The sequence below is a fragment of the Podospora pseudocomata genome, assembly GCF_035222375.1.
Source record: "Podospora pseudocomata strain CBS 415.72m chromosome 1 map unlocalized CBS415.72m_1, whole genome shotgun sequence".
Taxonomy (NCBI): domain Eukaryota; kingdom Fungi; phylum Ascomycota; class Sordariomycetes; order Sordariales; family Podosporaceae; genus Podospora; species Podospora pseudocomata.
This window is the reverse complement of record NW_026946363.1, coordinates 4765307-4790951: the sequence shown is the minus strand read 5'-3', so window position 1 is coordinate 4790951 and position 25645 is coordinate 4765307. Positions and strand designations below refer to the sequence as shown.

General features: G+C 52.7%; 13 protein-coding genes across 13 annotated transcripts; 6 read left to right on the top strand and 7 right to left on the bottom strand.

The window, feature by feature from the left end:
• Positions 1-823: 823 nt before the first annotated feature.
• QC762_116690 (uncharacterized protein) lies at positions 824-1644 on the bottom strand (the record flags this gene model as incomplete). Its single annotated transcript, XM_062886088.1, has 2 exons — positions 824-1137; positions 1191-1644. The coding sequence occupies 2 exons, from the start codon at positions 1642-1644 to the stop codon at positions 824-826; spliced, it is 768 nt and encodes a 255-aa protein (XP_062749135.1).
• Positions 1645-2744: 1100 nt separating this feature from the next.
• On the bottom strand, positions 2745-3145 carry QC762_0016160 (uncharacterized protein; the record flags this gene model as incomplete). Its single annotated transcript, XM_062883028.1, is given in 2 exon segments — positions 2745-2979; positions 2988-3145. Coding segments are annotated over 2 exon segments (393 nt in total).
• A 245-nt stretch (positions 3146-3390) lies between these two features.
• Positions 3391-5573, top strand: QC762_116670 (uncharacterized protein; the record flags this gene model as incomplete). Its single annotated transcript, XM_062886087.1, has 2 exons — positions 3391-5315; positions 5376-5573. The coding sequence occupies exons 1-2, from the start codon at positions 4332-4334 to the stop codon at positions 5571-5573; spliced, it is 1182 nt and encodes a 393-aa protein (XP_062749133.1). The 5' UTR covers positions 3391-4331.
• Positions 5574-5939: 366 nt separating this feature from the next.
• Positions 5940-7371, top strand: QC762_116660 (uncharacterized protein; the record flags this gene model as incomplete). Its single annotated transcript, XM_062886086.1, has 3 exons — positions 5940-6132; positions 6197-6845; positions 6921-7371. The coding sequence occupies 3 exons, from the start codon at positions 5940-5942 to the stop codon at positions 7369-7371; spliced, it is 1293 nt and encodes a 430-aa protein (XP_062749132.1).
• A 555-nt stretch (positions 7372-7926) lies between these two features.
• RPS15 (ribosomal protein S15) lies at positions 7927-8820 on the top strand (the record flags this gene model as incomplete). Its single annotated transcript, XM_062886085.1, has 4 exons — positions 7927-7941; positions 8071-8147; positions 8335-8631; positions 8692-8820. The coding sequence occupies 4 exons, from the start codon at positions 7927-7929 to the stop codon at positions 8759-8761; spliced, it is 459 nt and encodes a 152-aa protein (XP_062749131.1). The 3' UTR covers positions 8762-8820.
• A 1104-nt stretch (positions 8821-9924) lies between these two features.
• QC762_116640 (uncharacterized protein) lies at positions 9925-11320 on the bottom strand (the record flags this gene model as incomplete). Its single annotated transcript, XM_062886084.1, has 2 exons — positions 9925-11109; positions 11264-11320. 2 exons carry the CDS (start codon positions 11318-11320, stop codon positions 9925-9927), a joined length of 1242 nt encoding a protein of 413 aa, XP_062749130.1.
• A 305-nt stretch (positions 11321-11625) lies between these two features.
• Positions 11626-12948, bottom strand: QC762_116630 (uncharacterized protein). The gene is made up of 3 exons (XM_062886083.1): positions 12561-12948; positions 12222-12463; positions 11626-11872 (listed from the first exon to the last, which is right to left on the bottom strand). The coding sequence occupies exons 1-3, from the start codon at positions 12693-12695 to the stop codon at positions 11731-11733; spliced, it is 519 nt and encodes a 172-aa protein (XP_062749129.1). The 5' UTR covers positions 12696-12948; the 3' UTR covers positions 11626-11730.
• Positions 12949-13169: 221 nt separating this feature from the next.
• On the top strand, positions 13170-14703 carry QC762_116620 (uncharacterized protein; the record flags this gene model as incomplete). Its single annotated transcript, XM_062886082.1, has 1 exon — positions 13170-14703. The coding sequence occupies exon 1, from the start codon at positions 13420-13422 to the stop codon at positions 14701-14703; it is 1284 nt and encodes a 427-aa protein (XP_062749128.1). The 5' UTR covers positions 13170-13419.
• A 922-nt stretch (positions 14704-15625) lies between these two features.
• QC762_116610 (uncharacterized protein) lies at positions 15626-18451 on the bottom strand (the record flags this gene model as incomplete). Its single annotated transcript, XM_062886081.1, has 1 exon — positions 15626-18451. The coding sequence occupies one exon, from the start codon at positions 18449-18451 to the stop codon at positions 15626-15628; it is 2826 nt and encodes a 941-aa protein (XP_062749127.1).
• A 771-nt stretch (positions 18452-19222) lies between these two features.
• On the bottom strand, positions 19223-20476 carry RPP2B (60S acidic ribosomal protein P2). The gene is made up of 4 exons (XM_062886080.1): positions 19958-20476; positions 19723-19891; positions 19532-19661; positions 19223-19475 (listed from the first exon to the last, which is right to left on the bottom strand). The coding sequence occupies exons 2-4, from the start codon at positions 19879-19881 to the stop codon at positions 19429-19431; spliced, it is 336 nt and encodes a 111-aa protein (XP_062749126.1). The 5' UTR covers positions 19882-19891; positions 19958-20476; the 3' UTR covers positions 19223-19428.
• Positions 20304-22104, top strand: QC762_116590 (uncharacterized protein). Its single transcript, XM_062886079.1, has 2 exons — positions 20304-20700; positions 20764-22104. The coding sequence occupies exons 1-2, from the start codon at positions 20695-20697 to the stop codon at positions 21892-21894; spliced, it is 1137 nt and encodes a 378-aa protein (XP_062749125.1). The 5' UTR covers positions 20304-20694; the 3' UTR covers positions 21895-22104.
• A 307-nt stretch (positions 22105-22411) lies between these two features.
• NSA2 (Ribosome biogenesis protein) lies at positions 22412-23900 on the top strand. Its single transcript, XM_062886078.1, has 4 exons — positions 22412-22598; positions 22664-22682; positions 22764-23249; positions 23305-23900. Exons 1-4 carry the CDS (start codon positions 22596-22598, stop codon positions 23580-23582), a joined length of 786 nt encoding a protein of 261 aa, XP_062749124.1. The 5' UTR covers positions 22412-22595; the 3' UTR covers positions 23583-23900.
• Positions 23901-24452: 552 nt separating this feature from the next.
• QC762_116575 (uncharacterized protein) lies at positions 24453-25376 on the bottom strand (the record flags this gene model as incomplete). The annotated part of the gene is given in 2 exon segments (XM_062886077.1): positions 24453-24704; positions 24723-25376. 2 exon segments carry the CDS (start codon positions 25374-25376, stop codon positions 24453-24455), a joined length of 906 nt encoding a protein of 301 aa, XP_062749123.1.
• Positions 25377-25645: the final 269 nt, after the last annotated feature.

The window sequence follows — 25645 nt, the reverse complement described above, 5'->3', positions numbered from 1 at the left end:
GGGTGGTTGTGGGGGAGAGAACCTCGACGGCAGTATCTATGCACCTTGATGGCCGTGACGAAGAAGGAGCCAGCAAGGTGCGCGGATCTTGGCATCAAGAACCAGGTGCCCAAGCTAGCCTGGCAGACGGTTCCCCCGATTGCCGCAGTTTCACCCAAGACGTGCCTACTATATCCAGATGAGATGAGAATCTAGGTAGGCTTGTCGGCTGGTAGCGGCTGCGAGACGATGTCGTGAGCATATCATGAGAAGACGTGACGGGGTGGTGTGCCCGATTGCTGGTTGAGATAGAGACAAAGCATGTTCATCCGGAATCACAAAGGAATGTCGGAAACTCGGTGTGTATCTGAAAGAATAATGCCTCCATTACTCCGTACTTCAAGGTAGGTATCATTCAGGCAGTGCTGCAAGTCCAACCCCGCCAAAACATCTTCCCACATGCTGCGGTGTACCTTGAGAGATAACACCGGGGAGCTTCTGTCAGATGTCTTTGCAGCAACATCTGAGTCTTGTGCCGGTCAGTGAATTAAAACGTTCTCCAGTGAACTATTATACAGAGACTTGGTTCAAACAAAGGGCCGCTCCGAGCAGCCCGCCCCTGAAATGGTATAAGTTTCTTTGCTGTCAATATGCCCCAAAACGCCAATAATGCAAGTCCATATGTTTGTTGCTTTAAATCCAAGAAAATGAAGCGCCCATGGCGGTATAAGACACATGGTTGATATCGAGGGAAAGGGTGTTGAGTTTGCATGTGGCTCTATCGCCTCAAGCGGCTGCATGATAAGGTATGGTGTGTCTTCATGGTGAAATCTGCCCTCTCCTCTTATGACGACTTCTCGGAGAACCTCTTCGACACCTCGACCCGCTTGCCGCCCAACTCCTTGATCTTGGCAACTAACTTGTTATCATTGTCGAGTGCAGCAACGTCGTCGCCGCCACCGATGCTTTTGCCGTAAATCATGATATTTGGTACTGTGGTTCGTTTGGTTATGATCGCCAACCTGTCCTGGATTTTGCGGCCCAGAGGATGAAGGTCGAGCTCGACCACATATGGCGCCGGTTCAATGACATATTTCTCGAGAAGAATGCCCTTGGCGCGCTTAGAGTACGGGCAGTACGACTTGGAGAAGATGATGACTACAAAGCACATGAGCAACTACGGTGGCAACAAAGAGAGAAAAGAAACCAACCTGGAGACTTCCTTAATATCAAGTCAAGCTCAACTTCAACTTGGTGCTCCTCGGGCGTCTCTTCCACTTCCAGATCCCCGTCCTCTTCCTCCTTGTGACCACCTGCCGCACTTCCAACACCAATGACCTTCTTGGGGTCGTCGGGCTTGTTGGGTGCCTTTGCGTTGGCATTTTCCTTTGCCTTCTGTTCTGCTTGCTTCAACTGAGCAGCCATCTCCTTGGCCATGATGGCGTCATCCTCGTCAATGTCGCCGTCGGCATCGTGGTCGTGCGCTGGTATCACTTGCTGCGAGCCGCCTCGTTCCCTCTCCAACCCATTCATCGTCTTGTGGTAGAAGTCCTTGATCGCGCCCGTCTCTCGTGAATGGCGGGCCTGCGAAGTGAAGAAGAGGAGCACCACGACGGCGGCGAGGACGATGTAGAGAAGGGCCCGGAGGCGCCGTTGGGATGGCATGATGAGTGGTCGACAATTCTTTGTGGACCAAGTGTAGCCGTTGTCGGTGGTGGTGTTGGCGACTTGACTTGCTTTAAAGTGTGGTCGGGTGTTGTTGCCGTGAGATCGATCAGCTCGTAACCAATCTGCCAAAATCGAATTATCGAATGGCTAAGATTACGGCATGTGCTCGGAAGATTTGGCGCAGCGGGGAGGGGAAGCCCAATCGCATGGGGGAATATTCATCGGCGAGGGAGTTCAACGTCTATGGCGACGGCACAGAAGCAAGCATCCGAGGCAAAGTTGCTACGAGCTTCTGCCGCATGTTAAATGGTCAGCGAATGCGGCGACAAGCGGGGAGGATCTCCTCCTGTCCATTTCGCGACAAGACGCGGATAGCTGCATCCCAAAGTGGCTAGGCGACCGTTGGACAACCAGATCCAATTCTCTATCCACAGTGCTACAAAGACTCGGGCAACCACCATTTTGAATGCCCTTGCCGATTCTTTGTGCGACAGATCCTCAAGTCTTTACGAACTCTTGATCTCAAGATTGGCCCTGGCGATATTAAACTTCAGCAACATGCTATTTAAGTCCATCTTCCAGAGCTGTTCCCTACAAGCACCGTGCGAAGCCCAGCTTCTTGGTCTCCACTCTGGCACCTGCAGGGACCGGTTTTGGAGGGGCTCTCGGCATTTGCTTGTCCAGACTGACATCTGACGCTCTGAGGGAAGCAAATGCGAAGAAATGAGCGAGAGCAAGGAAATTGAAAGGTACAAGAGAGTTGTACAGGAAGGTCAAAGACGTCAACGGTATTCCTGGACTACTGTAGAGCCTTTTTCGAGTATTTGTTTGCTGCTTTCATGCCCATCATGATGTCAGCAATGAATCGAGGGGAACTATGTGACAACCCCTCATTTTCGAGTGTTGATACAGCCAACGGCTCTTCAAGATATCGCCAGCCACCACAACAGCCACTGGAAAGTCTCCCGCAGCCACGACCAGCCAGTGAATCTGTTTGTCACGCTTTTCGAGTGAATTGCTTGGGATGCTTGACATGAACATGCTCTCGTGGAGTGGGGCAGCAAAACCTTCAGTGGTCTGTGCGAGCACATGCGAATTCACAGAATTTGCAGGCGTGCACTGGCCACCCCACCACCAGTATATATTCTCGACCTGTCTGCCAAAATTTCAGTCTTCTTTTTCTTTTTTTCCTCATGTCGACAATACTTCAGAGAATCATTTCTATAGTAGTCGTCCTCTTTTGTGTTCCCTAAAGGAGCCACAGATCCCACCCGGGTTGATGAACGATATCCTCGGTGCCCAACAGTGAGAAGCCTTTTACTCTCGATCTGCCTGCAAAGGTGGCGGCTGTGGCCTTGCGCTGCAACTGTACAGAGAGTGGCGATGATCTGTACCCTGATTTCTTGAGGTCTTGCCTTTGGGCGCTCAAGCGGGGTGGGTATCGATGGAAGTCTGACCGGCTTTTATCCCTCTTTCTTTTCATTGCAATCTTGAGCATACTTGCTGCTTGGGATGTGAGGAAGAAAATGTCACACCAACCCCTGCGTTTCGCAAAACTTCAATTTTCATGATTTGGCTTCAAACTCTAGCGTATCACTCACGTCTTACCGCCCCTTGTTCTTCAGCGGCAACGGGCATTGAAGAAGATAGCGTGGTATCAGTCTAGTCGTTGACTGCAGTGTGATTCATGGGGTATGCAGATGCAATCCAACCCGGATACGGCTCCCGGTCTCTGCGTAGGATGATGCAACGAGAGATAGAGGCGGTCACGACCTCTTTTGGGGCCAGGTCATGATTAACTGCACACCATTCTGCACCCCACGTTCCAATCGGCTCTCCCGCCTGAGAGATGATGTTCTGCATCGCCGAAAACTCTACGAAGCCTCTGACCCGATATCTCTCCAGCACCGGTTCGGATGCCTCCCTGCCCTATCTCCCTCTTTGATTCCAGCCCTCGCCAGCGCTCCCCATTCGCCATCACGACACATAGCCCTCGCAGGGGGGGAGAGTGGTGTGGGTGTGAGAGAACCGTCGACGTAATGAAACCTGGGCAGCAACCAGCCAACCACGACGTGCAGATATGCCCGGATTTCGGCAGTGCCCTGAACTGGGAAACGATCAAAGGAGAGAGAGAGAGAGAGAGAGAGACTGAACTTGAAACGGAACATGCTAACAACCAACAAACAAACAGGAACAGGGTGGGGAAGCGAGAGAGCGAGACAAGAACCATACGGCTTAGAAATCGGGTTATCAGATTCGGGCCCAAAACTTTGTGATACCCGCCAACTCAGCCCTTTCTTTTACCAAGGAAAAGTGTTGGACGAATATGTAGGCGACAAATAACGAGAGAGATCGGAAGGGGGGACGGACGTTTATCCCGTCAAGCAGGGAAACGCAACCAAGCAGATAAATACCAAGCGAGACCCAGAATTTGTTAATCACTGTCGTAGCCTTACTTTTATCACACGCTATCCTCACCTTTTTTTTTTTCCCTCATGACAAATGGCAGTTATGGATTTTGCATTGCGACTGTGACATTTTGAACATTACAGTTTATCTGCTTTGGTTTCGACTTGCTCGGATCCCGCAAGTATCACCACCACAGCCATTATCACCACACACCTACCATCACCACCCGCCTACTTCCACCACCCACCAACCATCAACACCCGGCCACCACCACAATGACAGCCCCCAAAACCCACCCCTCCATCGTCCTCCCCTCCCCCTTTGCGCCCCCAACCCTCCTCCAAACCCCCACCCACGCCCCCAACCCAAACGAAGCCCTCATCAAAGTAACCTGGACCTGCTCCACCCCACTCGACCTTCACCGCGCCGCAGGCAACCTCGCCATCCCCTCCTTCCCCTTCCACCTCGGCACCGCCTTCGCAGGTACAATCGTCACCCTCTGGCTCAGCCCCAGCCTCTCATCCTCCTCGGGTCTAAACATCAACCACGAGCTCCACGAGACCCTCAAAGAAGGCGACAGAGTCTTTGGGTTCGTCTCCGACGGCAATCCGAGGGAGGCCGGCTTCCAGACGTATGTCACAGTCCCGGTGCACAAGATCTCCAAGCTACCCCAAGGGATAGTAGGCTGGGGGTTGAGGGAGGCGGTTACGGTGCCTGCGAATCTGGTTACGGCTTTTCATTGTCTGAGTGCTGATTTGGGGATACGGCTGCCTTGGCCGAAGCCGAGGGGGTTTAAAGGTGGGGAGGGGAAAAAGGTGCTGGTGTGGGGAGGGGGCAGTTCGGTTGGGTTGTATGTGATACAGGTGCTCAAGTATTGGGGGTATGATCATGTTATTGCTGTTGCGAGCGGGAAGCATCATGGGGAGTTGAGGAGGCTAGGGGCGAGGGTGTGTTTTGATTATAGGAATTCTGGGGTGGTGGGGGAGATTGGGAGGTATCTTGACCGAGAAGGGGGACAAGGGGCGGGGCCGAGGATCCCGTATTTCGTTGATTGTATTGGGTCTAGGGATGGGACTTTGAAGCCACTGAGCAAGATCGCAGAGAGAGGGAGTAAAGTGGCGGTTATGTTGCCTGTGATTGAGGTTCCTGCTGCAGAGGGGAGGAGGCCGGTGTTTGCGGCGGATGAAAAGCATGTGGAGGGGGTGGTGTGGCAAGAAGGGGTTGAGGTCATGGGGGTGAGGACGTTGAATTACGAGGAGGTGAGTTATCTTGAACCGGGAAGGAGAGTGTGACAATGATGACTGATATATCTTGAACAGAACGGCTTCTATCGAGACAAACTCCAGCCCGAGATCATTCCTGCCTTGCTGGCTCAAGGCGCTATCCAACCGAACAGGACCAGGATCGTCGAAGGTGCTACACTGCTGGAGAGGGCACAGAATGCACTTCAGCTATTAAGGGACCAGGTCCCGTCTGGTGAACGGCTTGTATGGAAGGTGTCAGAGGACGAGCAATGATATGATGCTATAGGTGCTGTCAGTTTCCGTGTAGGAATAGCGTCAGAAAGAACCACTTCCTAGCCAAGTACCAGGCCTTGAATCCTTAATGTGACCGTAACGCCCGGAACGTCACGAGCCGAAGCCTAGACATGATTGGTGGCAAGACTCAACCCCAGATTCAAGCGCGCCATTCTCCGGCTTTCATTTGATGGGCAGCCGTAGTTTTGCTTAATTACTGCTGGAAAGCCAGCTACTGTTAGTTTCCAAAACGGCTCTTGTTTCCCATCCAAGAAAAACTGCCAGTGTGGGGGAGTACCCGTCTGATGTAGATTGATTGGCGGGGTCTGTCATACTCGCTTCACAGGCGGCCCTTTTTGTGTAGGCATGATACCCAGGCTGAACCGAAAAGGCAACTCACACACTCCTCCGCACTTTCAAAGACGTAAGCTTGCAAATCATGTCTGCCAAGGCTTCCGATGCCGCCAAAAACGTTGGCTTACGGCTTCTAGAGTAACAAATCCGGGATGTGGACCTGGTTTCCAGCAATCACGAGAGATCGCTTTGATGCCTAGGCCGGGTGGGTGTGTCCTGGTCGATCATATAAAACCATGGTATGCCCGTATGGCGTTAACCAGGCCCAGGTACCTGGATCGGATCAGCAACTCCTCGCATACCGTTATCCACAATGCTTCTCCCATCGTTGTCAACTTTGCTTTTGGCTGGGCTTCCAGCTGTGAACGCCGCCATCACCTACAAAGGTGTGGACTGGTCTTCTCTTCTCATTGAGGAGCGGGCCGGCATGTCGTTCAAGGATGTCAACGGCAACACCAAGCCCCTCGAAAGAATCCTGATTGAGAATGGCGTGAATACTGTTCGGCAGCGTGTCTGGGTCAACCCCAGCAACGGCGAGTACAACATGGATTACAACATCCAGCTTGCGAGAAGGGCGAAAGCTGTCGGGCTCGGTGTGTACATCGACTTCCATTACAGCGACACTTGGGCCGACCCGGGCAAGCAGGGTATCCCCTCCGGATGGCCGACCGACATCGACAATCTTTCCTGGAAGCTGTACAACTACACCCTGGAATCTTGCAACAGATTCCAAGATGCCGGCATTCAGCCAACCATCATCTCCATCGGCAATGAGATCACACCTGGCTTGCTGTGGCCGACAGGAAGAACCAACAACTGGGGGAACATCGCACGCCTGCTGCGTAGCGCCGCCTGGGGTATCAAAGACTCGAGGCTTAGCCCCAAGCCAAAGATCATGATCCATCTCGACAATGGATGGTAAGAACCCTTGATCCAGGATTTTCTTTGTTCGCTTTAGAACGGGAAAACATGTGCTAATGAAGGTTAACACAGGAACTGGAATACTCAAAACAACTGGTACACAAACGTCCTCAGACAAGGAACTTTTGAGGCGTCGGACTACGACATCATGGGAGTGTCTTTTTACCCATTCTACTCCGAGGCGGCTTCACTCAGCGCGCTCAAGACCAGTTTGACCAACATGGCCAACACTTGGGGCAAGGAGATTCAGGTCGTCGAGACCAACTGGCCTGTTCAGTGCCCGAATCCAAGATATCAGTTCCCGGCCGATGTCCGAAGCATTCCGTTTTCCGAGGCTGGGCAGGTGCAGTATGTGACAAAGGTGGCAGACGTTGTTCGGTCCGTCAATCGGGGTAATGGATTGTTCTACTGGGAGCCAGCTTGGTTGAACAATGCCGCCTTGGGATCGTCTTGTCCAGAGAACACCATGTTTGCGTGGGGTGGAAGGGCGCGCTCTAGTATTTCTGTTTTCCAGCGCATCTAGAGAGCGGCTTGGTCGAAGCTAGGCTGTTGGTGAGAAAGTTGCAAAATACAATCCTATCAACTCAAACTTGGTGTAAGAGCTCTAATTCGAGAGAAAATCATGGTCTTTGAAAGAAGCAAGCTCATGGTCGTGAAATTGCTGTGAGGTTTTGAAAGAGAGTTGGAGAAAATAAATGTCGAAAGCATGACCACTTGGAAGGGAATTTCAAAAACTAATATGACGTACGGATACTGTGAGAGTCGCGACGAACGCGTTTGGCAGTGAACTGAGTGGAAGTGCTGCAGGTGGGGGTGGGAATAATTGAGGCCCCATCAGCCACAGCACGAGCCACAAGAGCAGCGCAGCCACCGACCAACCGAACGCGGGGCTTGTGAGGGCACTGAGCCCTACGAATTTTGTGAGTGGGTCCGAAAGAACCAGCGCTGACCACTCACCAAGGCCTACTGCGCTCACCCAAGTCAAATCCACCTCCAGAATCGCGACTGTCTGAATTTCGCTCTTCGATACCAGCACTATCGAACCGAGCGAGATCGTGATCACTCGACAACCGACAACATGGCTGACGAATACGTATGTCCAACCTCTCTCTGTCGCTGTTGATTGATGGACGACGCCATATCCTTGACGGGCTCTTCAAAAAAACGACGATGGCGACTGCTTCATGTGGGAGGGAACGATGGCTGACATGACATGCAACAGAACGCCGAGGAGGCCGCTGAGCTCAAGAAGAAGAGAACCTTCCGCAAGTTCTCTTACCGCGGTGTCGATCTCGATGCGTAGGTGCCCTTGATCCGATTACTTTTTCGCCCACACTACCCCACGACAAAATCCCACAATGCTCAAATGAGAAGGACGATGTTTTGGGAATGGGGAAATGAGCATATGATGGCGAATGCTTGGGAAATTGAGGGATGGTTATATTTGATGGGCCAGAACAAAGCGCTGACCTGCTATCTGCAACAGTCTCCTTGACCTGACCTCCGACGAGCTCCGCGATGTCGTCCACGCTCGTGCCCGCAGAAAGATCAACCGTGGTCTTAAGCGCCGCCCCATGGGCCTCATCAAGAAGCTCCGCAAGGCCAAGCAGGAGGCTAAGCCCAACGAGAAGCCCGATCTCGTCAAGACTCACCTCCGTGACATGATTGTCGTTCCCGAGATGATCGGCAGCGTCGTCGGTATCTACTCCGGCAAGGAGTTCAACCAGGTGGAGATCAAGCCTGAGATGGTTGGCCACTACCTTGGCGAGTTCTCTATCTCATAGTAAGGCTCGCCCCTCTGACTTGGTATCTGCAAGAGTCAAATGGCTGACCCCCCCCCTAGCAAGCCCGTCAAGCACGGTAGACCAGGTATCGGTGCTACCCACTCTTCTCGTTTCATTCCCCTCAAGTAAGGGCTGGGATATTGGTGGTTCTTGCATTCAGTCTCTCATGGGTTCGGCGAAACGGGACAACGGTCTGCTCACGGGCATGATGCGCTATGCGTGCGGTGCCTGGGCTATCTTGGTTTTAGGGAAAAGATAGTACACAAAAGAGCAATTCGAGTGCTGGTTCCGACAACAACAAACGCACAACGCTTGATGGTGCACTCTGAAGTGATGAACAGAGAGCTCCTGGAGGGACCTCTTCATGATGATTCATGCCAACAAAAAAGGGACAGACGTCTAGGCCGTAGTTATCAGTCTGACATTAGACCAATAACACATTCCTGATTCGAGCAATTCTTGATGCCAGCATTTGTGTGTATTGTATCCCGGCTCTGTTTGCCTTCTTGATGCGTTGTGCTAACACGAGCGCAACGAACGTCTTCCCCGTCGTCTTAAGTCATCTAGACTGCTATTCTTGTTGTCAAAGGGCCCAGAAGATAGGGGATGGTTCTGCTAGCTCCTCTGATTTACACCATTTTGACTGCCCTCTTGGCTATCTCTCGAGGTACATGACTTGTGCCCTGTGTACAAACACGCCGAATCATTATCCAAGATTGACCTTCAGGAGAGACGGTGAATTCCCCTCCCTTTGGAATGATGGAATTTGATAGCAAGCTTTCAATCATATCAAAGCATCAATGATCAACTCTCTTCCAAAAGATCTAGTCTAACCACATCCACTTCCCGTGGATCTTGTCTTCTTCAAGGTTAATACCAGCAAATAGTTGTCGTCCACAACATGGTAGATAGCTCCCCCGCAATCAGAAACAGCCATCGCCCCTGAAACTGGCCACGACCCGTCCAGAACAATTCACGAGTGTGAAATCGCTGATATTCAGTGCTGTCAACATATTATATCCCTTCCAACTCTTCCAGAGCCAACAACCAATATCAAACGCTTTGCATTATCCTCTCCAGAACCTGGTGCCTCTATCTAACCCCGCCATGGAACTCTGAACCACAACCTCAACAAATCCGCTATTTTGAACAATACCAGATTAACCCTGATTCCAGTCTTCTTCACGCCGTAGACTACCTCACAGGTTGAAATGCGTCTGATCCGCATTCCTCATCTTCCACCAAAAGCACACCCCTCTGACCCAACGACCAAATTTTTTGCCATTTGCTATTCACAAATAACAGCAAGACCTGCCCGTCCCGGCACGGCACGTCGCACAACGACAAGAAAACCCTTGCTTCTTCTTTCCATAGTCCCACGTGAGCTCCTCCCCAGCCTTGATATCCCTCGTAGCCTTCACAGCAATGTGATGCGGTAGTACAAACTTTGCGAGCTGCCCTGGGCCAATGCGCCACTCGCAGTTGGGTCCTCGCTGCCGTTGGTTGAGGGAATTCGAACCCGACGCATTGTCTTCTTCTTCCTCGCCGTCGTCAGGGTCAGAGTGTTCGCTGAAGTCCTTGGTGCCAGTGGACTCTTGTGCCGTCTTGGGGGCTGGGGTAATGGCGTCTGGATCGTCGGCATTGTTTTTGCTACCGCTGCCGATGGCAGTATTGTTGTCACTGGTACCCGCCTTGCCACCGGTGCTGGGACTTTTGCTGCTGCTGGCCGTGTTGTCTGCATTTTCACTCTCCTTCTTCAAAATTGCGAGGAAGTTTGCGAGGCGGAGCTCTGGGGTTTCTCGGGCAACAACGGGCGAATCCTCAGCTGCTGTCCTCCTCTTGAGTACCCGTCTGGCCCCGGGGGGTTGACAGCAATGGTTGACCAAACTTGCCAGGAGGTATATAGTGGCAGGCCGCGTCGTCGCGGGATGTGGGTTCTGGTTTCCCTCTATCTCGGCCTGGAAGGCATGACTCCTGAAAAAGTCGGCTGCGATCTTCACTCTGTCCTCGACAGATGCCTTGGAGCCACCGCCTCGAGCCACAACTCCCTCCCTGATGCGCTTGATATACTTGTCATACTTCTCCCACAACTCATTTGGAGGCCAAGCCAGTTGCCCATGTACAAGTCTTGTCCCCAAAAGTGGATTCAAATCGGCACCTGTGAGTTCCTGGGAGGTAGGCAATGTCTTGCCAAGCTCCGCGGCCAGCTTAGGGAAGGCAAACCGCATTTGGGAGGCGTCAGCCAACGACAACGCAGTGACAAGATCTAGCATCTGCCCTGGTCCATGGTGCTCATCGTTGAACTCACGTAGCTCGCAGAAGTCTGTTGGGTCAATCAAAGGGGCCTCGTGGAAGATGAAATCCCCCTTGCTGAAGTCACGGGCAGCGAAGACGCCATAGCCAATGTCCGGGTCAATCAAGTCGACGTAAATTGCGGGTGCGTCACTGGGTGGACGAGACTCTTGAGCTTTTGTGATCTATGGAGCCATAGCAAGCGTGTTAGCAAGGCCAAAAAATGGATTCACTACTGTGTTCTTGGCATTGGCGGTTGTCTTGTGAACTGGGGTGTTTCAAGGGGGGGAGGGGGGGGGGGGCGGGCAGATAGAGCGAGGGAAAGAACAAACGACGTGCTTTGGCTGATTTGCGGGCATCAATTGAGCCCCTTGCGTTGGTGGCAACCGACCCCATGGTGATAGGGTACAAAAGTAATGTCAGCTAAGAAAGTTGTCGTCCAAAAAGGGTGCCAGTTCCAATGGCTGAGTGGAAAATGTTATCGGTAATGTGTGCATGTGCTTGAGCTTCGCGCGTAGGCAGCGAAACAGAAAACCCCAACGGCCCGTGAGAGAGATGATGGTACACGACTCTGTCAAAAGAAGGAGCGCTTGTGCAAGTGAAGAAGCAACGGAGTGGCAGAAGGAAGAAGGAACACGGTGGTGTATCGAGAAAAGGTTAAGGAAGCGACGTTGTGTTGTGGTTGACCAATGCCGCTCGGATTCTACCTATGTACATGTGCCACAACATCCCAAAGTGGGTAATGTATCTTGGTATGATGGACGCGCGAGGAAATAACGATGTAGGACCTTCTTCAAACGAAGTAGCTACTGCTGGGCGGCCGCCGCAAGCTTCTTGGCCTTGCGCTCCTCCTCCTTGAGATGCTGCTGCTGGTAATGGGCAACCACCTTGTCAATGTTCACGTAGTGTCCAGCCGGAACGTTAAAGGGGGAACCGGTGTTGAAGACCCTGTCACGTGTCAGTATGCATGCAGTGCACCAATAGCAGTCTAAGGGCTTGAGAGCATAGCGCCTGTCTCATGAGCTCAGGCATTGGGAGAAGGACTGCCCGCCCGGCTATCTCGGCCTGGTTGAGCCACGAGAAGCCTCAGTTGAGGGTTTGGACAACCAGCAATTAGACCCAGTTGAGGCCTCCTTGCCAAGACAGGAGCTGCCCAAGAGGGTCTCCTTGCAATATCCAGTTCAGACGCCAATTGCGCGAGTAACTGTCCTCGAAATATGCAACGGTGCTCCAGCAAAGCAGAACGCTGCTCTCAAGACCTCTTCATACTGTAGGGATAGGAAAGTCCAAAACGTACTCGGGAAATCTCAAATCGTGGGTTCTGTTGCGCGGGGCGTTGAGAAGGAGATGTCTGTCTGCGGCGGCTTGCTCGACAGCAGCAGCGAGCAGATCGTTTCGTGTCTCCCAAGTCTGGTGGAGGTCCGCCCATTCCTTCAACCACCTGCTGAATGTCGACAGCTCGCCGTCTGTGCCGGGGCGAGAGGCCTTGTAAACAACCCAGGTACCAGCGAGGGTAGCGGCCGAGAGATAGAAGCCAGTCTATTCCAGCAAGTCAGCGCCGGCTCGTAACACATGTCCTCCACTTTCTGATGGTCCCAAGCGACATCATGACCGAACTGGCCATGGGTAAACGTACTCCAAGCTTCTCCTCGACCGTGTGCTCGTGGTGGTGGTCGTGACCGTGGCTCGAGCCATAGCGTCTGGTGTTGCGAACAGCCTGCGGCCGGGCTTGCCGGGCGAGCAGGGCCGCTCTCTGTCTGATAGCCGACATGGTGGTGGTTGTCGTCGTCGTCACTTGTGGGATCGGGCGGTCGGTTTGCGCGTGGAGCTGGGTTCTTGATCCGTAGAGCTCAGGAGACCCACCTTGGTCCTCCGCAGCCCCGCTCTTGTTTGCTTTGCTCCCGGGGAAAGGAGTCAAAACCGCAATCGGGAGTTGGACGAGCCCGGAAACTCAAATATCGAAGCTATAGGGTTTCCAAACAATCGAGTCGCTTGGAAAGATGTTGGTGAGTGACAATTTGCCAATGACCTTGCGTTCACCAAGCATGCATCCCGCTCTTGGCATCCAAGGTTGCGAGAGCTGCACGTGACTTTGATGTCAGAGCTCTCTTTTGTGGCGTTGGTCTTCCCGCAAGGCTGAAGGCTGTGGCCAACGGTGGGGTGTGTCAGCAAGCGCCTACCCAATCAGCATTTGCCCCGTAAAGTATACACCCAGCCCTCGATTACAATGTGTTCGCTTTGCCCCTTTTGGGGAGGTATTTCAAGGAGGCAAAGTTGAAGACAATAGCCAATCTGTCCTTTCTTTTACCTTCTAATTGAGTCATTTGGCTTTGAGCAGGTGTGAGACCTGCAATAAGAGGACAAGTTCGCGTCTGTTCAAGTATTTAGATTCATCTCATCAGTTGACGGCTTCAACTCACCACCATCTACATCACTTCAGCCAGCTCCGCTGACTAAAGCGCCCTTCCCTCAGCCTGGGCGTCACACTCAACAAGATGGCTCAAACCCGGTTAAAGATGCTTCCCATCAGCCTTCTTAGCCTCCTAGGCCTCATGGTTTTAGGCACAACAGCATCAGAGGAACCGCCATCAACGTCGCCAACTGCGGAGGTGGAACTCATATGCCACACAACTGATCCAGCTGAATGCTATCCCAAAATATTCCAACCAACCCACGAGTTCCAGATCGTTCACCCCGATCAGGATCTTCCTTTAGGTCTTCACGTCAGGCTCGACATCAACACCGGCCAAAAGGAAGCCAAAATCAACATCCCAGATGAGGAGGTTGACCCATCACTAGTCGGCCTTCCAGTAGACTCCTCCATAGTTACCGTCGACACCCCTGATTCAGAACCAGAACCAGCACAAAGGCCCAGAAAACTTCCCAAAAACGCCCCGAAATACGATCCAGACGGCAAGATCAAGGAACCACCCAAAAGCAATCCTCACGCTGGAAACGACGCGGCCGCCTTTTTCGAGTCTCTGACCTATCTTAAGAAGGGCCTGGACATCGACTCAGCTCTGGAAAGCCTCTCTGACGTCTCCCATGACATCTACTACGGCCTCAAAATAGCAGAAGACTACGACACCATCGCCAACCTCTTCTGCCTAGCCAACAACCCCGCCTTGTTTACCACTTCTCCATCACCCGAGACTCTCTCTCGCGCCAGAGTGGCGGCACTTACCTTGTCATCAGTCACGCAAAACAACCCCAAAGCCCTCTCCGAAATCGAAACTCACTGGCCAAAACTCCTTGCCTCTTCTTGCTCAGACGAGCCGCTTTCCACCCTGATCTGGCGGCTCATTCCCTCCTCTGGGCAACCCGACCCAGCGGTATCCAAAGCTCGCATTTCCTCCATTTCTGGCCTGTTGAAATCATCCAAAATCCGGTCTCATTTCCTCTCCAACAACGGCATGGAGCAGATCCTTCAAATTATGAACCTCCAGGACCAAAACAATGGGGACTTTGAGCCAGCGGCCAGGAAAGCAGCCATCTTGGTTCTGGATAACTTCCTTGATGGCGACATGGGCGCCTCGCTCGGTGAGTGGCCCATTGGAACACAGCAAACAGATGTTGTCTGTGACGGGAGACATAAAGAAGGCAAAGAGCCTGTGGAGAGGTGCTGGGATTGGCATGCGAGGTTGTGGGTCAAGGGAAACAAGAAGAACAAAGAGCATTGGAGTCATGAGCTGCTTAAGAAGGTGACCGAGCAGAGGAGGGTGAATAATAAGGGGGGCAAGAAGAAGAATGCCGCTCAAGGCGGGAAGGAGGAGCTGTAGATATTGTGATAGAGGAGGAAATCAGATACCCAGGTGGCGTAATTGGTTAAGAAATGCTGATAGAGCAGGATATGTAAACTTATGCTTCATTATGTATGATATGTGTGGATCAGGAGGACGATTAAAAGTATGTGTTTGGCTACACATGGTACATGTACGCCATTTGAGCAGCAAAAGAGTTACTGTGTATGAATATATGTATATGAAGCAAGGATCAATCAACCTCCTTTGGCAGTAAGTGCATCACGACTGTAGGCAGTCATCTTAGAAGCAAGTTCGAACTCACAGCATCTTCAAGTCTCTACAGCCCACCCAGCCCCAAAAGTTAAGAGTAATAGAGTTAAAGTAGTTATTGATAGCAAAGAAATACTGCTCAAGTGGTATTATGTGCTCTTTTATCCAGAGCCAAACAGACCCGTCGACCCAATACTCAAACAACAATCGTCCCCCCGCAAAAAATATCCTAGCGCTGTATCCTTGCGTGTGTCGAGTGTGGTATAGTAAAAAGTAAGAAAAGAGGTAGCAAAGAGCTGAAACAATACACTACTCTTCCAGAAGCAAGGGGTATCACACCCCCAAAAAACAAGTCTCCCTTCCAGAAACGACAGACTGCAAAGAAAAAGCTAAACGCCCAAACTTCCTTTCCTCCCAGCAGGTATCAAAGTATCCTTTTTGGTCGTCATAACATTCGTCAACAGAAAGAAAACCCCAACTCCCATCACCCAACCCTTGCAACTCCTTGAACAATAATCCTCCTCTTCTTGCCCTGATTTGATGTCCAAAGACACCCTCCATCCAAGTTTCCTGCGCGCTCGTGCGCATGTGCGTATATGTACACCTTATCCAAACACACATAAAAATCCAACAATACACTCCCATGCCTTCCAACCTGTCTTTTGTTTTCAAAAACCCTCCCCCGGGGTTACCTCGAGGAATTACCACTGCTATTAGCACCGGTAACCACCCTTTTCACCCCAGCCCAATACCCCTGCGTGAGCATCCCACTCTTGATCTCCTCCGGCGTCGGCATTCTTTCCCCACACCTTTGCACCACACTCTGAATAATCCTCCCCAATAACTCCTCCGTAATAGGCAGCACCTTGCCCTGCTCAGCCATGGCATAAACACCAGGGTCAAACTCCTGGGGATACAAAAACGGGTCCGTATCCGCCAACAGCTCCTCACAAGTAGGCCTCTCCTTCTGCTCCCGGTTCAAGCACCTCCTCATCGTCCTAATCAGCGAAGGCGGCACCCGGCTCCCATCCTCCGTGACCTCGGGAAACTCAACCTGATACGCCCAATTGATAATCGCCTGACACCTCGACATCTGGTTCGCAATCTTGCCAAATGGCGGCAGACCATAAACCATCTGATACAAGATACACCCCAGTGACCAAACATCCGACGGCTTCCCGAGCTTCATAATCCTCGGAGCCCCCTTTTGGTGATGCTGCAGAGGCGGCGGGATCGAAAACTTGCCATTGTGCGCCGACGTAAAAGCATACTGGTTCGAGTCCATCAGCGACTCGGGTGACATGTAGTTCGGTGTCCCAATCTGCGTCTCCCTGTGCACGTTGACCGTCATCTCCGTCTGGATCGCGTTCGCAATCCCAAAGTCAATCAGCTTGAGCCTCCCCTGCACGAGCACAAAGTTGGCCGGTTTGAGATCCGAATGCACTACATCCTTGAGATGAACAGCCTGCACGCACTCGAGCATCTCCTTCCAGTAGTACCTGATGAAAACCGGATCCAACCTCGCCCCCTCCGTGGCGCTCTGTCGGGATTTCAGCAGAGTATTGAAATCGAGCTCGCCCACCTCCATGAGCACACTCAAAAGCTGCTTCTCCAGGTTCAACTCGTGATCAATCAGTTGAATCACCCTGTCAACGCCGTGCAGCCTTTTGAGCAGGTCAATCTCCCCCTTGAATCCTCTCACCGTGTTCTCATCGGCACTTTCAAGAGAGACACGCTTGAGGGCAAACATCTTACCGTTCTCCGCAGAGACCCGGTACACCTTACCCGAACCGCCACGGCCTATACAGTCGATTCTGGTGTACGTCCTGCCGTTGACTCGGAGCATGACCTGCCTCTTCTTGCTAGCCTGTGTAGTAGTAGAAGCACCGGCGTTGGCTGTGGCAGCATCAAGCACTGACATTTTCGGAGGCGGTGGTGGTGCGGCGCGGCGGGGGGTGTTTTCGCTTTTCTGTGCCAGAGCCTTGCGGTCAGGGGATGCTGCTCGTTGGGATGGTGGTGCGTTGGCTCTGATGTCGCTTACAAGTGGTTGGATGGGCTTCGCCGACTCTTTGGTGTCATCCAAAAGGGAGATCACCACTGGGTTTGGCTTTTGCGCCGCTGGGGCTTGGTTCTCCTTCCCAAGACTGGAAGGAACACGTGGCGGGGGTGTAGGAATCTTGAAGTCCAACTCGAGGTGGCTTCTTTCAAGCTCCCTGACCTCTGGCGGAGAAACGCTAGCCGAGGTCCCTCTGCGGACCGCAGCTCTTGAGGGATCCCTGGAGCTAACAGGGCTACCAGAAGCAGCAGCAAACTCGCGATAGTTGGAAGCCAAGAATGATGATTGTGGCTGCTCCATACCGAGGCCCATATACTGAGGCTGTTGGCTTTCAGGCTCCTGACCACTGCCAAAAGCATCACCCTCTCCATGATCTTGTCCATCCTCCTCACTCTGTCTCCTCCTTCCACGACGAGCCGGGCCACTGAGAAAGCTCCCGCCCATCTTCCCTATTCTCCCAATCCGCATAGAACTTTGAGGAGCAACAGCAACAGACCGTCCAACAGTCGCGGGTTCCTCACCCAACTCCTGATCATGATCGCTATATCCCCGGGAGCTCTTGGAGTGACCGGAAGAACTATCCGACCTCCCCTTGCTGCCAGATGACCCGACGGCAATGCGTACCGTCCTCACAGGCACAACTGGGGTGTTGATATCAACAAGCTGCTGTTCAACCTCCTGCTGCTCAGGCTCAACGGGCACCGGAGCCTGAACTGACTTCTTCTCAACCACCTCGGCACTCTCCTGTCTCTTGCTCCGGCCAGTAGTACCAGACAATGACCTCCTCACACTCGACTCAAAGCTACCATTAAAGCTTGAGTTGAAAGCATTGTTCCCAGCACTAGTATTGCTCAATCGCACAACGCGCTTCCGTGGCTGAGGCGCAGGGCTCGTCTCCCTTGGGGGTGAAGATCTCCCCGTAACCCCACGCTGGACACTACTCGTCCTCGCCGTCCGTCTCGTCTGCCTCACCTCCCCCACAGCAGCCTCGCTATCCTCCACAACGGCAGAAGCAGAAACACTAGCAGTCGACCTCCTCGTCACCCTCGAAGCAGGACGTTGTGGCGGTGAAGCAGCACGGCCAGAGACAACAGACTGCGCACCCCCCCTGGACACTCCCTCGGACGCACCATCATTAAGCAATGCCTTTGTCAAAGCGCTAAGCTTCATAGGTACCACCGGCTCCTCATCGTCGGAGCTGTCATGCAGCGCAGCAGTAATTGGTTGCTGGTTTGACTGAGGTTGAGAATGCGCCCTCGTCTCTCGCGAAGTTGTGCCAGAAAAAGATGCGCTGACAGCAGGGTTAGACTCGCTACGGCCGAGCTGCGGCCTCGAAGATAGCGATGTCGAAGTCGGGCGGCGGAGCGCTTGTCTGGCGGATGTTCTACGTCCCAGAGCGTTGAGGTGACTCCCTCCGCCAACTGGCGTTGGTGATGCGGCGGTGGCCATGTCGTTCATGAATGGGCGACAATTGTTTACTTTTTTGGGCGGCCCCCCTTTCTATGGGGCAGCTGTTGTTGAAACGTTGTTTATAATTTTGGTGGCTGGTTTTCGTCGGCTTCTGTCTGTCGTCGCTTCACACCGCGTGTGCTATCCGATACTTTCCACCACTGTTGATTTGAGTAAACCACAATTGGCACAACTGGCGATAAGCTGGAAGTGTTGGTGATCGTGTCGATTAGGCCTACCGTTGTCGCGATGGCATCTTTACCGAGAATGGGACTTGCGACAAGAGTTGGCAGGTGGACAAGGGAAAGATGGGGTGACGCTGGGCTTTTGCCAATTCGAGGGAATATTTTGGCCTCTAGTGGAGCAGCCAATGACAGCACACCATCTCCTGGGCCCGTTACCCAGCAACCGTAAAAAACTGGGCAGGCTAGCGTGTTCCGGGCATTGCCAAGGGCGTTTTCAGCGTGTTCCCCTCCGCTTTCCATATGCAGGCAATTTACCCAGCCACTTCATCATCCGCCTGCTCCGGTGCCTCAGGCAAGAATTGTCCACTCATTTCAACGTCCCAGGCCCACTTGCACATCCCACCATGGCTTCTGATAAGCGATTAATCGATAACAGGGAGAGCTGCTGTTGAGCTGTGAGCTTGCAACCATGCGCATGCCACAGTCCCAATTGTGTTTCGATCAACATCACAGCGCTTCAAAGTCGCAACCAGAAGAGTCATGTCAATCGGAGTAAAAGAACAAATGTCACAAATCAAAAATGCAAAGAACATCATTGTCCGAAGAGAGCCTTGGTGCTTTTTATTGCCCCGCCTATATGCCGTTGTACGATGTCAGAAACCTGCCCGCGCAAATCCCAAAACTCCTGGTCCGCAGCCGAGGCCGATGGCCTGTAGATAACGCCGTAAACATCCGCATAAGTCGTTAAGGTTCTTCGGATTTGCCCAGCTCTTGTTCGGAAACGAAGACGATATGGCGCGCTTAGTCGAAGAGACCGAAGCCCATGTCGTCATCGGACTCCTCCTTCTCTGCGAGATTGTTAGCGAACTGTCCTTCCCGCAGCAGATATTGTCGCGGTACATACCCTCCTCCTTGGCCTCCTCAGGGGCAGCCTCAGCGGCACCACCGGCAGCGGCGGCACCACCAGCGGCGGCAGCGCCACCAGCACCGCCAGATGGGACGGAAGCGAGCTTGGAAGAACCCTCAGCGATGAGCTGTTGAGCAATGTTAGCAAAATTGTTTCCGCCACTTGCGACTTTGTGCGATCGGTCGTACCTCGTTGATGTCCTTGCCCTCGAGCTCAGAGATGAGCTTGTCGAGGCGGTCGGAGTCAGCCTCGATACCGACAGACTCGAGAACGGCCTTGACGTCGGCAGCGGAGGGGGTGGCCTTGCCACCGAGGGTGAGGAGGAGGTAAGCGGCGAGGTGCTTCATTTTGGCTGTTCTGTAGCGACTTGGTGATTAGTCCTCGGAGTCTCGAAACTGCGTCGGGTCTGAAAGAGAAACTCACTCTTTAGGAGAAGTAAAGAACAAGAGATGTCAATCAATTTTAACCGCTGGCTTGTGCGGAGAAAGACTCTTCTTAGTTCTGGGCGGTGTTGCTGTGTTCGGTGATAAAAGCTCCCGAGCCAAGGTGGAATATTTTACAATTTTGGTTCCTGTGCCCGCAAATTCCCACCCCACTAATCACCTGACTGCTTGATGCTCTAGGGCATGGAGGTGCGTGCTCCTGCTTACGTAATGAATTGAGTCGGGCACGGCTTGGCAGGACCTCCGGAACCGGTGACACCTGACTCCGAGCTTCTCCCAGGTTCGTGTTACGACTTTGCAGTGGGTCTCTTGGTCATTCTTGGCTTGGAACTGTACCAGGACGAGCCAGGCCAGGCTGTTTGCCCGCAAGTTAAAAGCAGCCTGCGCTCCCAGCATTGAAGTCCCCGTCGACCGCGCAGACTTCTTCCCTTTCTCTTTCCCACGACTCACACCGCTTCTGTTTCCGCTCCCAATCGCGGAGCCTAAAAATCGCAATTTCAGCCGCTTTCACCTGATTTACAGCACTCTAGCACTGGCGTTCCCCGCATAGCTGAGCGCTTGGCACAGCGACACAGCAAACGCTCAGTGGCAAGGCCCGTTTTGGCGTTTTCACTCGATGACTTCGCGCCAACAAATCGTATGAGGTTGGGGAGGGATCACGACAACTGCGAGATTTAGGGTTCGGCATCCCGCCCATACTGCTGTACTCGCGCGACGATGGGGGTACGTATTTTGTGCTGATTCTTCGGTCTCCGCACCCCTGATACTGATATCGATTGTGGTTAGATTGCGGACCTTCTTGGGGCCATCACTGGCGAGAAACCCAGCCCATCACCGACCTCAAACCCCACATCGCGACATAGCACGACGGCACCCAAACGAAAGGCCGAGGATGATTTGCGTAACACACTCCCAAAGGCACCGCGCACTGAGACCACTGCAGATGGGTTATCGCGGCCCAACATCAGCTCCCCAAAACCAGCTTCCCGGCCGATAGATAAGCCCACAACCGCTTCCGGAAGCACATACTCTGGGTCATCACGACCACCAGTCAAATCGACGACTGCGTCAGCAACCAGACCAAGCACAGTTGTGACCAATGGCACCCGTCCAGGTGTCTCCTCCAATGGCAGCAAGCCTCTGCCATCGCGGCCTGTTGCTAACCGACCATCACCATCGGACTCGGGTCCCCCAAAGAAGCGGTCATTTGCAGAGATTATGGCGAGGGCACGTGAGAACCAGGAGGCACGGGAATCGCTTGGCAAGATCAGTCACAAGCCAGTGGAGAGGAACCTGACCATGAAGGAGCGCAAAGAGCTGAAGGCGGACCAGGCAAAGCAGGCCAAGGTCGCCGGCAGGAAAGGCTCTGCAGCCCCCCCTGCATCATCTCGAACAGCTCCAAAAAATGGAGTCGAGCGGAATCGTGTGTCTCCTGGAGCCTCGAGTGCCAAAGCGAAAGCAGCGGCCGAGGAGGAGAACAAGAAGATCAAGAAGGCTGCCTTGGCGACAACTGGTTATACCGGCACAGCACGACCCCGGCCAGGTGCTACCACCAAACCAAAGGCTAGCAGCAGCGGCCCTGATCGTGACCCGCGAGACAAGGTACGCGAACGTCCCCGATATGGCGGCTCTCGCTCAAGATACGAGGAAGAGGACGACGACCTGGACGACTTTGTTGAGTATGATGAAGATGAAGACGACCCGTATGCCTATGGCCGTCGCGGTGGATATGACGACATGTCGGATGAGTCTGACATGGAGGCTGGTCTTTCCGACATTGAAGTCGAAGAGACGGCGGCTGAACGTCGTGCTCGCCTAGAGGACAAGCAGGAAGAGGAACGCGAGAAGCGGCTGAAGCGCGAGAAGGAAGAGCGAAAACGCAAGGCTCTAGAGGCCATGAGAGCCAGCCGGCGTTGATGATACTTTTGTTTTCATGTTTGGAGTTACGGTCTTGGGACCCAGGATAGAGGCTTCAGGGGCAGGCCGGTGCATAAGGGAACAACGGAAGACTGGATTTCTGGGATGTTTCAGCATGGCGCAGTGGTTGCAGCAACTGAGATACCGCATCAGCATTGGAGTTGGGTTTTTGTGTCCTAGGTATTGCTCAAACATACTTGCATCGTAGCAAGCTTGAACTCGTAATAGAGTCGATGTGAGCGTTGTTATTACAAATCATGTTTTATTTCTGTATCTTCATTGTTCTCTGCTTGCTGTGTCGTCGTGGAATGTTGGTGCTCCACCCCACCTAGTATCTTCAGCCTCACGTACATACATAGACTTTGTAAATACCATGCTGATTAATATCACATATCAATTGTAGACTTGCATTCGGCTAATGTTTCTTGAGTTGAAATCCGGCTGTTATTTGTGTTGGAGGACAAGCGAATGTGCGAGGCTGGCCAATCAGGGTCTAGAGTCTCTGCCCCACTTGCAACCCGCCACCAAGCCTGCGATAAGCTCTCGATTTTTTTATCAGAGGACGACCTCCAGTGCCAACGCCTGGATTCAATCGCATCGCCATTACGCCCTAGCAAGCTTGCGAATCCGAATCTTGAGCTCTCCTTCAAACCATCATCAACTGAGAACTCAAGACCCTTGCCAGGGCGACAGAATTCATCATGGTAAGTTCTGTTGAACAGGAAGAGGTCGATTGACAAACGCTGACCACATCCTTCGACAACTGCAGCCCCAGAACGAGTATATCGGTATGCCTCTGCCCTTTCCCTGCTCGCCCGTCTTTAAACCATCGAAATTTGGCGCAGATATTAACTAGAATCCCCGAACAGAAAGACACCGCAAGCTTCACGGCAAGCGTCTCGATCATGAGGAGCGCACGCGCAAGAAGGCCGCTCGTGAGGGCCATAAGCAGAGCGAGAATGCGCAGAACCTCCGCGGCCTGAGGGCCAAGCTGTACGCTAAGCAGCGTCACTCGCAAAAGATCCAGATGCGCAAGACGATCAAGCAGCACGAAGAGCGCAACGTCAAGGGCGCCCCCGCCGAGAACGAGCCCTCCAACCCTATTCCCTCGTACCTTCTCGACCGCGCCAACCCCACATCCGCCAAGGCCCTCTCCAGTCAGATCAAGAGCAAACGTGCCGAAAAGGCGGCGAGGTTTTCGGTGCCGATTCCCAAGGTCAAGGGTATCAGTGAGGAGGAGTTATTCAAGGTTGTCAAGACGGGCAAGAAGGTGCACAAGAAGGGATGGAAGCGTGTGGTTACGAAGCCTACTTTTGTTGGGCCTGATTTCACCAGACGGCCGGTCAAATACGAACGTGAGTTGTTCGGCTTGTTCAGGAGCTTGGAAAGGGGAACTAATGTTGGGAATAGGTTTCATTCGCCCCATGGGTCTCCGGTACAAGAAGGCCAATGTCACACACCCAACTCTCAATGTCACGGTACAGCTCCCGATCTTGGGCGTCAAGAAGAACCCCAGCAACCCCCTGTACACCCAGCTCGGTGTTCTGTCCAAGGGTACCATTATCGAGGTCAACGTCTCCGATCTTGGTATGGTCACAGCTTCCGGAAAGATTGCCTGGGGTCGTTACGCCCAGATTACCAACAACCCCGAGAACGACGGCTGCCTGAACGCTGTTTTGCTTGTCTAAGTTGGTGGCGGTGGGTATTTTGGAAGGCGGTCATCAGAGTCTCTGGGGAAAATGGGTTTTGCAAAAGATTTGCATGGTCAAGGCGTCCGGTGTTGGATGGTTAATGTCAAAATATCCCTGGAAAACACGCCGTTGCCCAGTGTGTTAGTTGCTGTGTTGATTTTTATCGATTTGGCTGAGAGTCATTGTAGCCGGCTAGAAGTATATACCAAGATGTGCGCAATTCATGGGTTTTAATTTATCTTGGTCTGTGTCTGGTGACAGCTGTTGACTTTGGGGGTTGCATTCACATGCCTCGGCTGGTGGCGTGGTGATTGGAGATGGAAGTCGTCATGACGCCACATTGTGAGAAGGTTTGTGATGGGCTTGCTATTCAGAACTTAACTCTCCGCCAATTTCAGGCGGCGAGCAAGTCGAATGGCAACATGACAACTCAAAATCCCCAGGAGATATTTGATCAAGGTTCTTGAGTTATTTTGTCAACGTAAGCCGGATATTGCTGACCAGCCATGAGGCTATATATTTAGACATGATTTAAGCGGTGCAAATCTATGTTGTATTTGCATGTGCAGCCGGCAATATCCTCTTCTAGTGCCTCTGTATTATTGTGTAGCTGTATAGTACCAGGACTTTTGTCTGTACTGTGTTCCTGACAAAGGAAATAAACGTAATCTATGCCGTCGAGGCCTGTCGTCGTTGATATCATCCTCATTGCTCGTGTAAAACACCAAACACGTTTTCCACCAGAATTTTTTTTAAAAAAAAGGAAATATCATCCCAAAACAAAAGAAGCAGATCCGCCAACTCTCTCTCCCCAGGTGTCCTTGTCCAGCCCACCCCCTTTTCTTGCCTCTGCCCTTACCCGCATCCTCAAAGGGAAGTCCTGCCTCTAAACTCCCCAGCACAAGCCCCCACCCCAATGATATGACTAGCCCCCCAAATCCTCTCGCAACGATAGCACCAATCGATCCCACAAACGCAAATCATATGATTACACCCCTCCGTCTTCTCAACCCCATTCTTACACCGCGGACACCTCTCCCACTCCTTTTCCCTCATCAACGCCCTCGTCAGCGCCCACAACTCCTTCTCCCTCTCCCTCTTCTCTCTCTTCTCCCTCTTCTCTCTCTTCTCCCTCTCCATTTTCTCTCTCTCACTCCTGCTTGCCGCCTTAACGTTTTTCACATCCAAGGTAACAAGCTTCATAGCAGCCAACCTCCTCACCTCGGTCCTCTCCTCAATCCTAAACAAATCCTCCTTCCTACAGCCGCCCTGCCCGAGGTGCATCCCCATCTTACAAATCTCACACGTCCTCTTCTTGCACCTCCTACACCTTCCCCCCAAAACCTCCGGTATAAACGCCCCGCATTTCGCATCATGGCAGTAAGTTGGCAAATTGACCTTCAGCGGCATCGGCGCTCCATAAAGCACAATCCTCACCCTTGACAAACCCTGTACCATTTCCGGTGGTGTCTGCTGCCTCCTTCGTCTTGACGCAGGTGACGTGGGATAGGAGGCTTGGTACTCTGTTATTTTCTGTCGATAGAGGCGCACGCTGTCTCGTGGTATACCAAACTCCCGGCGGCGGAAGACAGAGGGAGGGATGAAGGTTGCCTGGGTGCAGCAGGTGGCTGGTTTGAAGGGGAGGGATTTGAGGGATTGGGCTAGGTTTTCCGAGAGGCAGCGGGGGCAGTGGAAGTGGTTACATCCCGGGAGGGCAAAGGGAGGAAGGGGGGAGAGGGGGGAGGTGAATGGGCTGAGGCAGATTTGACAGTCGTAGGTTTGGGGTGCCATTGTTCGAGTCGGGTTGTAGTTCTTCTCTTGGATAAGGTGGTAGCGTGGGATCAAAGGCGAGATTTTCGCTCGAGTGTCAGGCCTCGCCCATCATTGTGTGTGATAGTCGATATGAAGTCGATTCGATAGTGAACCGTAAGTTTCAACGTGTGTGAGGCCGAGTCTAAATTGATGACAGTTGGTCGAGGTCAAGCCCAACATCCAATGCCACAGACGTGAAAAAGAGAAGCCCTGCGAAAATTTTTCTTTCGAGCCTATTTATGTCTCAT

What these genes read in the sequence shown, in the direction of transcription:
- NSA2 (XM_062886078.1), top strand. An exon ending in ACGGCCGGTCAAATACGAAC is followed by an intron (nt 23,250 to 23,304) that starts GTGAGTTGTTCG and finishes TGTTGGGAATAG; the next exon opens with GTTTCATTCGCCCCATGGGT.
- QC762_116630 (XM_062886083.1), bottom strand. Translation starts at nt 12,695, where the DNA reads ATGTCGGCTATCAGACAGAGAGCGGCCCTGCTCGCCCGGCAAGCCCGG. An exon ending in CGGTCGAGGAGAAGCTTGGA is followed by an intron (nt 12,464 to 12,560) that starts GTACGTTTACCC and finishes TTGCTGGAATAG; the next exon opens with ACTGGCTTCTATCTCTCGGC. An exon ending in CACGATTTGAGATTTCCCGA is followed by an intron (nt 11,873 to 12,221) that starts GTACGTTTTGGA and finishes GACACGTGACAG; the next exon opens with GGTCTTCAACACCGGTTCCC.
- RPP2B (XM_062886080.1), bottom strand. Translation starts at nt 19,881, where the DNA reads ATGAAGCACCTCGCCGCTTACCTCCTCCTCACCCTCGGTGGCAAGGCC. An exon ending in AGGGCAAGGACATCAACGAG is followed by an intron (nt 19,662 to 19,722) that starts GTACGACCGATC and finishes ATTGCTCAACAG; the next exon opens with CTCATCGCTGAGGGTTCTTC. An exon ending in TGAGGAGGCCAAGGAGGAGG is followed by an intron (nt 19,476 to 19,531) that starts GTATGTACCGCG and finishes ACAATCTCGCAG; the next exon opens with AGAAGGAGGAGTCCGATGAC.